General features: G+C 50.2%; 1 protein-coding gene across 11 annotated transcripts in view; it reads left to right on the top strand.

Annotated features, from left to right (window-relative positions):
• Positions 1-259: 259 nt before the first annotated feature.
• Positions 260-11,862, top strand: part of NSD1 (nuclear receptor binding SET domain protein 1) — a 137,641-nt gene continuing 126,038 nt past the window's right edge. For 9 of the 11 annotated variants that reach the window (XM_073355114.1, XM_073355112.1, XM_073355111.1 and 6 more), the window contains exons 1-2: positions 1,066-1,167; positions 1,373-2,163. In XM_073355114.1, coding sequence (XP_073211215.1) covers positions 1,393-2,163 — 771 coding nt within the window. In that variant the 5' untranslated portion in view covers positions 1,066-1,167; positions 1,373-1,392. Of the gene's footprint in view, positions 487-1,065; positions 1,168-1,372; positions 2,164-11,862 lie in introns of those variants that run through there. The other 2 variants (XM_073355106.1, XM_073355105.1) reach the window with 2 other exon arrangements.

Below are 11,862 nucleotides of genomic sequence, written 5' to 3'. Positions count from 1 at the left end.
TCATGGAGTGAGGAGTGTGACAATAGGCACTGCGGATATAACTAGCTCCAGGTTTAATTCAAAGGCGATATTCTCCCCTCGATCTCTGCGCAGACCGGGCTCCTGCTGCCACTCCCCTGTGCCCTGAAGGGTCAATATGCTCCTGAATTCGCCCGGCCCATACAGTATAATGGCACCTAGCATTCAGCCCTTTCCTCCGAGGGAGCTGGACACCCCTGGCCTAGCGGCGTTGAGGAGCGAGGCTGGCCGTACACCCCCAGTGCTGGAGAAGATCCCAGCTGCCGGTGCAGAAGTACCGGCAGCCCTCGGGAACACAATCACACCTCCGAAGAGGGGCACGCTGCTGCCAGAGTCATTGTACCAAGCGCCGAGCCAGCAGCACCTGGGCCATCCGCCGGGCGGGCCGGGCCGGGCCGAACCGAACCGAACCCCACCCCCGCGCGTCCCTGGCGGGTGCCCCCCGCCCCGAGCCGGGACTCGTGCGGGGTGAGCGCCTTGCAGGCCCGCGCGGCCCCCCGCACGCCGGCCCCCCGCACGGGCCCGGGCGAGCCCGGCTCCCGGGGAGCAGGACCCGCGGCCGGCTGCGGGCAAGAATCGCGGGCAGCCGCCGGGCCCCGGGCCAGCGGGTCCCGCCCGCCGGCCGCGGGGCAAGTGAGGACGCGGGCCGGGCCCGGCGGGGCAGGCCGGGGCCGGGCCGGGCGCGGGGGCCGGGCCGGGGGCGCGGGGGCCGCGCGGGGGGGGCAGGCGGGGGCGCGGGGCCGGCCGCGGCCTCCATTTTGTTGGCGCCGCTCGGCAGCCGCGTGCGGGCCGGGCCCCGGGTGAGGCGCGGGCGAGGAGGCGGAGGAGGCGGAGGCCGCGGAGGGGGGGGACGGGCGGGGCCGGGGGTCCCGGGCCCGGGGGAGCCGCCGCGGGGAGGCAGCAGCGAGCCCCGGCGGGGGCCCCGGGCACGAGGCGCTGGAGGGGCCGCGCGGCGCTGATTGGCCGGCGCTGAACCCCGAGAGTCGGGGGGGGGAGGGGCCGGCGGGCGCGCGCACTGGCGCGGGCGGGATAGCGGCCGGCGGGCGCGCGCACTGGCGCGGGGGAGGGGGAGGGAGGCGGCGGAGCTGCGGGGCCGGGCCGGGCCTGCTGGTTCTGGGCCCGCGCGGGGGCCGGGCGCGGGAGGGGCAGGTAGGGCCGGGCGCGCGGGGGCGCGCGCGCGCGCGGGCGGGAGGGGGGGCGCGGGGGGGCGCGGAGCGGGGGGGCGAGCGGGCGGGGGGGGCCGCGGAGCGCGGCGGTCCGGCCGCCCGCCCGCCCGCCCGGCGGGGGGAGGGGCGCGGGCTGCCATCTTGGAGCGCAGGCCCGGCCTGACCATTGTGCTCTGCTCGCTCCGCAGGTCGATGCCCGCGGCGCGGGATGGAGCCGGCCTGCGACGGGAGCCGGCGGGGCGGCCTGGCCCCCTTCGCCGGCCCGCGGGCCCTGCCCGAGCGCGCGGGCAGCCCCGGGGCTGAGCCGCCCCATGGCCGCCCGGGGCCGCTCCCCGCCAAGGCGGCCTGCGGCCAGGACCCGGCCTCCTGCTACATCCCGCTGCGCCGGCTGCAGGACCTCGCCTCCATGATCAGCGCCGAGGGGCTGCCCGGCGCCGCCGCCGCCGAGCCCGGGCCCGGCGCCGGCTCCCCGCCGCCCGCCCCCGGGCCGCCGGCCGCGGCCAGCCCGCCCCCGAGCCCGCCCCCGCCCCTGCCCCCGCCGCCCGGCCTCGGGGCCCCGGGCGGCCCGGCGCGGCCCGGCGCGGCCGCGGAGGGAAGCCCCGAGGCCGCGCTGCGGAGGAGCCTGGCGGGAGCCCCCTGCCGCCCGCCGCCGCCCGAGCCGGGGGCCGGGGCCGGGGCCGGGGCCGGGCCGGGCGGCGGCTCGGCGGCTCGCCGGCACCCCGAGCCCATCTCGGCCCTCCTCTGCTCCCCCGCGCCGCCGGCCGAGACGCCGGGCCCGGGCGGCCGGGAGCCCGGCCTGGGGGCGCGGCCCGAGCGGGTCGAGCTGCGCCCGGTGCCCGGGCCCCCGGGGCCGACACGTGGGAGAGCGGAGCCGCCCTGCAGCGCCGCGGACGGGGCCGCCCAGGAGGATCCCGACCCGAGCCCCGGCGGCCTGCGAAGCGCCGCGCGGACCCCGGAGCCCGCCGCGCGGAGACAGTCTGTAAGCAGCCCGTGGCCCCGATCCACCGCGCCCGGGGGGAGCGTGCCGGCGGGGCGGGGCGGGGCGTCGGGGGCGCGGCCGCGTGCGGGTTCCCACCGCCGCCGCCTCTTCACCCCGCGGCGTGGCGGGATGGAGGTCGGGGCCCGTACAGGTAACGCGGAGCTGCTGCCATTTTGCATGGCGCAAAGTCCTGGAGGCTGGCAAAGGAGAAGCCCTGGGCTCCCCTTAGACGCCGGAGGAGGCTCCTGCCTCCCGCCGGAGCTGGCGTCTCCGAGCTGCCTGCGTCCGCGGCAGAGGTTTCAACGAAGGCCTCGCTGCAGAATACTTCTCGGTCGTGATGCGTGAGCCGGGACGAGCCCAGTCGGCCTCTTAGGGCTTAGGCTTGGTTTGCAGGCCCTGACCGTTTTTTGGGAACAGATTGTTTTACTTGTAAACGGAGTGGATTTGATCTGGCAGTCCTGGAGGTCATGGATACTGGAACCCGGTGGTGCCATTTTTAGTCTCTCTCCAGTGTGGAAGGGTTCTTAAAGCGTTCAAGTTTTTTGAGATGTTAAACTAGTATAAAAGCGGGATTGATATAGTTGCTGGCCTCTGGGGTTGTTTCTCCCTGTATGACATTTTAAAGATTGGAAATGCCCTTTGCAGTGACAAACTTTATTTTCAGATACAGTTTTTTTGACATTGCCAGTAGAGTTATCTCCTTATAAAACCTGAGAAGCTGGAGATGGAAAAGAGCAATTGGACCAGCTAGTCCACCCCTTACAAGTGCAAAATTGTTCCCTACAGTACATTTTCTAGTGCTTTGTCCAGTCTAGTTTTAAATAACCCAAGCCATTGGATTTTCCTACTTCATGGCTTAATAGAGCTCTCTGCCAGGAAGTCTCTAGCTATTCAGGCTACATTTTTCCTTTCTAATTTCATAGACTCCAAGGCCAGAAGTGACCACTGTGATCATTTAGTCTGACATTCTCTATAACACAGGCCAGAGAACTTCCCCCAAAAGAGTTCCTAGAGCAAATCTTTCAGAAAAAGATCCCATTACTTTTGGTTACGTCTCCTTGATTTTCAGAGCTCCCTAGAAGCAAAACTGCTTTAAATCTTCCTTTTAAGTTCCATAAGTAGTTGGATGTGTGTAACTTCGTTGTTGTATTTTACATGTGCCATCTATAATTTGTAGGTCACTTTCCTTCATTTCTAAGTGTGTTTGATAAATAATTGCTGCAGTACTAAAATGTATTATTCAAATTGCACATGCCACTCTTTTAATTTTTTTAAGAGCATTTGGCTAAAACTTCCCCTTGCTTTAAGCATGTCTTGTGTCTGAGTTTTAAATATTTTCTGACACTTGTGCTGGTGAGATTACTTAATACAACATCCACCCCCTGAAGACTTTTTTTTTTATTTAATTACAGATACTATAGTGTGACATGCTATGCGTGTACACAGTACTCTTGAAAATTGATTCATCTTTAGGTCTGTGTTCTTTGCTGTAGGAAGTGGAGCTATAAATTCAGAAACCTGCAGAGGGTTCTCCTAAGATGTGTTCAAAGGTGGGGGAGTAGGCTTTCGAAAAGTCTCTGTGTCCATAGAAAGGGATGATCTTGGAAAATCCGGAATGTCAGTTTAAACTATATATGCTGCTGTTTTAGGCCCAAATCTTGCAATGAGCTCTGGGTGAAGAAAGCTTTCAGGGAAGGTAGTGCATGGGACCACTATCCTTCTAGGTCTTTGGGGAGATCCTGTTGCTGCTTTGTCTCTTTTCTATTTACTGCAACTTTCTTTGTTTTGAAAAGCAAAGGAGTTACCTACAGCAGATGTGCTCAGTGATGCAGCAATGGGAGGGGTCTCACTTTGTAAACAGAAGCTGTGTAGAGGAGTTTTCACAACAGCACTTGGCACTGAAGCACTCAAGTTGTAGATCGGTGATTTCATAGGTGCTGCAGAATTTGGAAAGGCACAGAAATAAAATCAGTTTATTTTTGTATTGGATTTGTAATATTTTTTTATGTACAAACAGGAGGCTCAAAGGCTTGGCTTTCTAATAAAATAAATCCTGTTTGCTGTATTGTGGCTGAGTCCTTAAGATAATTCAGTGGAGCTAAAGAGTAGTTTGTATTTGGAAAAAATATTTTTTTTAAACAAAAGCACCTTTCAACCAACAGATCATCTTCCTCTGTGCACTGTGGAGGTCTTATCTGCTTTCTTTATTTGTGAAAGTAAATTTTTGTGAGTTTACATTTGCTAGTCCTGCAGCTCTGGGAGAGGGAGCTAGATTTTAGTCTGCATCGCATTCCAAACAGAATAGTTAACTGCAGTCCAACTGCAGAATCTTTATTACTACAGATGGTAGTAGATAGAAATAACCAAGCTTGATTCTCCGATCCCAAGCTGCGTTGGTGGTGCTAGCATTTAACTCCTTACTCCACCTATTTACATGTAATTTGAGCCAATTTTCTTTGGAGTTGCTGAAAGATTTAAAAATCAGGAGCTCGCATGGCTATTTTTAGAGTTGCTTTTCAGAGATGGACTCCTCTGTAAGCCCTTTCAACCCTGCCCCCAAGGACAGAGCTCGCAGGGAGCTTTTGTTCATGATGCTAACCGCTTTGAGCATGCCCACAGCTTCTCAGACTTCCTGTTTTGTTAAGAATAAAGCCTGTTTGAAGATAGGGCCTCTTGTTTGTGCCTGTGTTCAGCTGTTTTTTAAATGAAGCATTGGGCACTCACTTTCAAAGGGATGACCGTTTCCAAGATGACAGTAGCTCCCCCAAAGGAATTGATGGGAAAATAGGTGGATTTTTTGGTTGGTGACAAAAAGTCACATTTAAAAATAGGCACTTTGGTGCATGCTAAATTCCTTTATTTATATAGGTGAGATTAGAAAGCTTTAACTACGTGGTCACGTGGTATATTTTCCACATGACTCTGCTGGGGTCAGGGTACAGGATGCCCAGTGCTCAGGGAATGATGCCTCTGTTCAGTGTTCCTTATCATTCAATGTGTGGCCTTATGTCTTATTTACTGCATGTCATCCAAACCCTACACTAAATACAGGATTATTGATTTCCTTATAGGCTCTTCTGTGGTTCTTGTTACTGTAATATCTGGTCCTCACAAACATTAATGAATGTATTGTCACACTGCTCAGCGAGAGACAATAGTAGTTAGTCCCGTTTTACTGATGAGGAGCTAATGCAGTGGGAGACCCAAGGCCAAATTTGTAAAAGTCACCACTTTAACTGAAGGAAGACTTGTGGCACCTTAATCTCGAAGGTGCCACAAGTACTCCTTTTCTTTTTACTGACTGAAGGTTATTCAGTGATTATTCTCCACTTGAGACATCTCGGATGCATATGCAGGGCTAGCAGAACACTGCAGGGGAGGGGTGTGTTGCCAGAAAACAGCTGTGTTGTGTGAAACATGGACAAGCAATGGCAGTTTTCATCTGATTGTAACGTGGCCAAATTTGAAAGGATTTCCAAGAGGCCAGCAAAAAGCACCTCTGACCTCCAGAACTAATCCCTACTAAACTTCAAAATCCCGCTGCAAACCGTGGAGGAGTGAGACCTCTTCTGAAAAAAACGACCGCAGTGTTCACAATAAAAAGTGTTAGGCACCCTAAATATAGTAGCTGCTGCTGCTGCATAGTGAATGGGTTCTGCCCCGCGACTTTCCCTGCCTCTTTTTGAATTCCTTTTGCCTTGTTAAGCACTCTGCTGTTGGAGAGCTCTCTAGAAGAACCTTCTCATATGAAACCCTCACTATAGCATGAGCAACTAAGATTACATGTTGATTTAAATTTTAAATGTTTATGGTAGCACACTGTCCCTTAGATGCAAGTGTTTGTGTGTATTCAGAGTATAAGTCCCCTTTGTCAGCCCTGGTTTCCCCCAGTGCAGTAATCAGATCGGTTTGGCTTTCCATATTGAAAACAGGCAACAAGCTCCTCATGCACATACCCTCTGAAAACTAGAGGCTGTCCGCCAGCCACTATCCTTGTTCTGTCTCTTTCAAAGACCTCTTCTTAACACTGAAATTTGTCTGGGTTGGAAGATCTGGTTCTTTCTTGGAAACGGCTGTGTGATTGGATCTTATGCTTACTGTGAAGTAGAATGCCATGGAAGTTGCCAGGGTACCACGCTTGTCAAGTGACTACACTGTACCTTTTAAAAACGCATTATTGTTTTAAATGCTGTTTAAATTTCATGCAAAAATCTTCAAATGTGATGACTGTACAGAAGGAATGGTGGTCCAGTCTTTAAAACGTTAGCCTGAGCCTTGGGAGAGCCAGGTTTAGTTCCTGCCCATCCACAATCATCCTGTGTGACCCTAGGTATGTCACTTAGCATCTCTGTCTCTCCGCTCCCATCTGTACAATGGGGATAATCGCAGTGCTTTACCTTGTAAGGATAGACACCTTGTAAGGGCTTTTGTGAGGATAAATACATAGATCCTATATGTGGGGCAGATAAGTACGATAGAGGCTGCTGTAATGGTACAATTTTATTTTCAGTCTCTGCGGGCTTTTGAATAGTTATTCAGGAAATAGAGATTTCCATTGCAATGGATTGGATCTTGGCAGTATTGCACTCTTTAGCAGTAATCTTCTTTATTCCAGTTTCACCTCTACTTGTTTCCACCTGATAACTTGTGGTGCTCAGGAAATTAGGTGTCAGCTACAGGTTTTCCTTTGCATTGTGCGTTATCACTTGGTATGTATATTTACACTACACATAATGCACCTCAAAAAGCGTATGATTAGTGATCTTCTGGTCATACAGGGTCATGCAACTGTTTGTTTGCAGCTGAACAGATGCTACAGCTGTGAATAGCAAAACCTCAGGTGTTGTCTTGTAAATTGCTAGAAATGGGTCACAAAAGACATTGGCATTAAATTCTTCAGTCTCCTGAAAGTGTTGTGTTTCTGTCTCAGAACTTTATTTTGAAGTCAAACTTTGTCAAAACCTTCACATGAATTTCTGTTTACTGTTTGAGTAACAGAAACTTTGTTTAAACAAAATACTACTTTGTCTATTCTTCCTACCTGTATATCATTCTTAACCATGTGTTTGGACTCAGCTTCTTTTAGTACCGTGTTTATTATTTAGCTATTTGATTTTTCTTCTAGAAAATCTCTTCCAAAACTATGCCTATTACAAATTTATATAACTGAACATGACTGTAGTTCTGTTCTTATTAACTCATATAAATTTTAGCCAAGGGTTGAGATTAATGTTTCAGTTTGATTATGGAACAATAATTTTAAAGACGGAGTGCAAAAAACAAATTTTTTTGACCCAAAAAGTCACATGAATTTGCTAATTTCTTGCTACAGTGTAACAGCTGCCTTTGAAACCCTTTGTGGATTATTTCCAGAGGTAGGTTAGAACTTGTAGTTTTCTTTTAAGACAGTTAATTGTATGAGCGGGAGTTCTGTGATCTCTTGTTTTTCTTTCTTCCGTTGTATAAACTGGACATTCTTTAAAGTACCAATAAAGCAAATACAATCAGAAATACACACAGATCTGTAGGGTCAATGGAGAGATGTAGCCTTTTGGTTTGTTTTATACCTAATGAGTTCTGAATTTTAACTAATGAACAGAGGCACAAGAAGAACTCAAGTGGCATTTTCTTGAAGTGACTGTAAGTAGTTTATGGTGTTCCTTAAAGGAATACCATCAACTTAGAAATCAGACTTCTGTATTGTTATAAATCAGCGGTTCTCCACCAGGGGTCTGTGAACCAGTTTCTGGTTCCACGGGCTCTTCTGCTGAAGCCCCAAGTCCCTGCACCCCTGTGGGGTTGAAGCCCAGAGCTCTGAGCCTTGGCACCCCCACAGGGCTAAAGCCTTGAGCCCCAGTGCCCCCCATGGGGCTGAAGCCCAGAGCCGTAGGGCTGAATCTCAGAGCCCTGGGCCACGAGTCCCCTACCCCTTGAGCCACAAGCCCCGGCACCCTGCGGGACAGAAGCCCTGAGCCCTGCAGAGCTGCCCACTCCACGGCCCTGGAGTTTTTATAGTGTGTTGAGGGAGCCTCCGAAAGAAAAAGGGTGAGAATCCATGTTCTGAATAACACCGAAGATTACGATCACTGAAAGATTAGGAGAAAAAAATCTTGTTCCTTGATGCGTTTGATAGCCCTTTGCATACAATAAGTTTTATTGTTTCTCCTGTATAGTCCTTCAGTAAATTCTTTTTGTTCTTTGTGCTGGTCGTGAACACAGGAATGAGGGGCAGATGTTAAAAAATATGATTGTAAAACCACAAAAAGGGCAGAAGGGCTCAGAGATGGCGTGGGACCTGAAACTATTTATTTTAAACTCATTTAAAAAAAAAAAAGATTGAAAATTGATGGTATCACTTTAATACTGGAAAGGTGATTTGTGTTTGGTCCTGTCTGTACTGATCCATCTGTCCTGTCCTATACAGTCTTGGCTAGGGGAGATGCGGGTTAAGTCGTTTGACAGTGGGGAGGTAGCACTACCATCATTAAGGTTATGTCAGGATTCCCATTTTAATTAAAAGTATGTCTTGAGTTAGAGGATCAATTGCAAATATTTGTAGTTTCTGAACTGCTAGAATTTCCTGTAGTAGTTTGTACTGAATAAAATGTTAATTGTGACTTTTTAAAAGTGCCACATAACTAAAATATTTCTAGTGTTCGAGATTTTCTTTGGATCCCTTTGAAGATATCCTGGAGCAGCCAGTTATGCAATTAAATGTGTGATTCTTTGCTAGGAGCACAGTGCAAGAATATTTGATAAGTTACACGTTTTGATTAATTATTTAAAGTTTAAAAAGTTACTTCTTTGAATGTTGACACTGATACAATATAAGGCTCACGTTTGACATTATTATTATTGATGACTCCAGGTAGAGGACAGCATAGGAGTTACTGAGCGCAAGGACAGAGGGCTTAGGAGGACACAATGTCTCAGACATATTGCACCCTGCCAGGCAGCAGGATTTCAGGAGATGGCAGCTGTAATCCACCCTAGCCCAGTGGGGACTGTGTGTCCTCCTGGAGAGTCTGGACCACAGATAATGGTTTGAATTGGGTCCTGACACTATCCTGATCCCTTAGCTCAGTGGTTCTCAGACTTTTGTCCTGGTGACCCCTTTCACACAGCAAGCCTCTGAGTGCGACACCCCCCCCCCCCATATCAATTAAAAATACTTTTTAAAATATTTAACACCGTTATAAATGCTGGAGGCAAAGCAGGGCTTGCACTGGAGAATGACAGCTCGTGACCCCCCCATGTAATAACCTCCCCACTCCCTGCGGGGTCCTGACCCCCAGTTTGAGAATCCCTGCTTTCGCTCAAGCAGCAGAGCCCTCATGCTTTTCAATCCAGATGTCCTAGGTTCAGTCCCCACAGATGTGTCTGGGGGTTTACACTGCTATATACTCCTGCAGCTCAGACAATCTTCCCCAGTCAGGATGAGTGTGACCCATGCTAAAAATGTGGCTCTGTCACCCTCTAGCGGCTAGATGATGTGTAATGATGCCCCCCGTTGGGTCACTTACTGGAGAATGAACCCTGTACTTGTGGTTTTGAACTGGTGCTGTTTTGAGCTAAAGGACCAGAGCTCTAGGTCAAAGGCATGAGCAGACTCGGAAACCTCAATATGTGGTGTAGCCCCTACAGAGAGAGACAGCCCCATGCTGTGTTCGAATGGGATGCAGATGCTTCAAAGAAAGGAGGAGGTTTGGGGCATTTTGAAATAACCATTGCCACCTACGGTCAGTATATTAAACATCAATGATCAGTGTCATCTCTGTGGTTGTCACTCCTGGCTCTGGCTGTCAGGCCTCAAAAGTGAGAGGCTCAGTCACACCTGTGGTAGCCCTTCTATGTGTCCTCCCCCAAGATGACACGTCCACCAAATGCCAATTCTGACCCCTTTCATCTGACTCCTGCTTCCTTTTGCAGACTGGCAAGCCTTGCGGTGCTGGTGACCTGGATGTTAGCAGAAGTATTGTGTTTGGGGTTGGGAGGTGTCAGTCAGGACTTCCACAAGGTACCGTCATATTGTTTCCACACACAGCTGGCAAGGTCAGAAGGAAAGTGTGTTGCGTTTCAGGGGTTTGACATGCTGAAAGTTGGATCATGATGGCAGGTTGGAAGGGGGAGAACTCTGCTTTATGCTGGCTGAGAGAGGGAGTCTGGGGCGTGTGTGTGGAGTAGATAGCCAGTTGGATGAAGCTGGGGTACATATTGTGTTTGGTATGCACTGGAGACGGAAGTGAATGCCTCTTGGAGCATGTCCTCCACAATGCTGTAGGCACTGGAAAGGTGGCAAGGAATGTTGGAGCCTTTTCCCTTGTCATTTTGCATCCTTTCAGGATTTGGGTGCGTTGAATATGTCCTGACGTGATCTCTGTCGCAAAACAAAATTGTGCGGTTTTGTTTTTTGTTAATTCGTAATAGTATAGTAACCCTTTCCGGTGGCTTTAAAAGAGCATGATGCTGGACACTTACGAGCTCCATTTGAGATTGGGCATTGACGTTATTTTGATGGGACTTCAGTAACGTAACCTAACATAATGTAAAAGTCAAGAACTTTCCTGCTCTTGGTAGTGATGGCTGTAATTAACATAGCAAAGTAGCTTCCATTAGTAACTTTCTCATAGGCTCATAATTTTCCGAAATACTGATTTGAGGGCTTAAATTTTCCATTTTTGTTCTGTCTGATTTTTGCATGTGTACGTTTTGGGTTGTGTGAGAAGGGGGAAGTAGCACTTTAAAACGTTACCAGAAACTTAGTAGCCAGAGTTTGATACAAGAGACTGGAATGGGGAACTCCTGCTCATTCTATCCTTGGGCAGTGTTCTGGTGAAAAATCTAGCTATCCTCGAACTGCTGCAAGACTGAGGTGGTAGGATATCTAGCAGGGTGCTATCCTTGGGCCCTTCATGGAGCTTCCATCATTTAAATTCTATGCTCTGCTCCGCTCTGGCTGTTAGAAGGAGGAAGGAAACTTGTCTGCCCTCTGTAGCAGCAGGAGGTCAGGGAGCGCCTTCGCTACTCTGCTTCTGCCCCAGAGACTCCTAGCTGCTGCAGAAAGGGACAGGAAAGGACTTTTATGATGTTACTGGTCGTCTTTCTCTGTCGATAATTAATGCCTGCCCTTGCCCCAATGCTGTTTCTTGCTTTCCCAGGCAGCTGCTTGAACTTTACATTATTCTGGATGAGTGTCTCAGCTGTCTACAGATTTCTGAATAGCAGCAGTGAAAGAGACTGGAGTCTTGTTAATTTCACTCTGCTGTCCTTCTCCTCTGCAGGGGCACCAGAGTTCTCTGTACATTCATTGTCTATTTATGAAGTTACCTTCACAACCATAAGGCCTAGGAGATTCATCTTTTTTAATTAAATCTTAAATTTGTAGAAACGGATGGCTGTGGCCCTGTTGTTCTCCAGGGCACATTGCTTACTGGTTTGTTCTAGAAGTAAAACAACGGGGGTGAGTTTGTACGGGTCATATAAAGAATTCTGACTTCTGTTGTATCCCAAAGAAAGTGAAGTAGCTGAAGTTTTAAACTTAAAATTTGGCATGAACATAATCCTCATTAAGAATTAATAATGCCTTTGCTTGGTTTGGAAAAAAGCTTGGCTTCACAAATATAAGACTTTTTGAAAATGTCATGCTACACATGCACGTTGAAAACCTTTCCGAAATCTAGAGGGGCACACTCTACTTCC

The sequence above is a fragment of the Lepidochelys kempii genome, chromosome 8 (assembly GCF_965140265.1).
Source record: "Lepidochelys kempii isolate rLepKem1 chromosome 8, rLepKem1.hap2, whole genome shotgun sequence".
Classification (NCBI taxonomy): domain Eukaryota; kingdom Metazoa; phylum Chordata; order Testudines; family Cheloniidae; genus Lepidochelys; species Lepidochelys kempii.
Note: the sequence above shows the minus strand (reverse complement) of the source record. Positions and strands in the feature narration are given on the sequence as shown.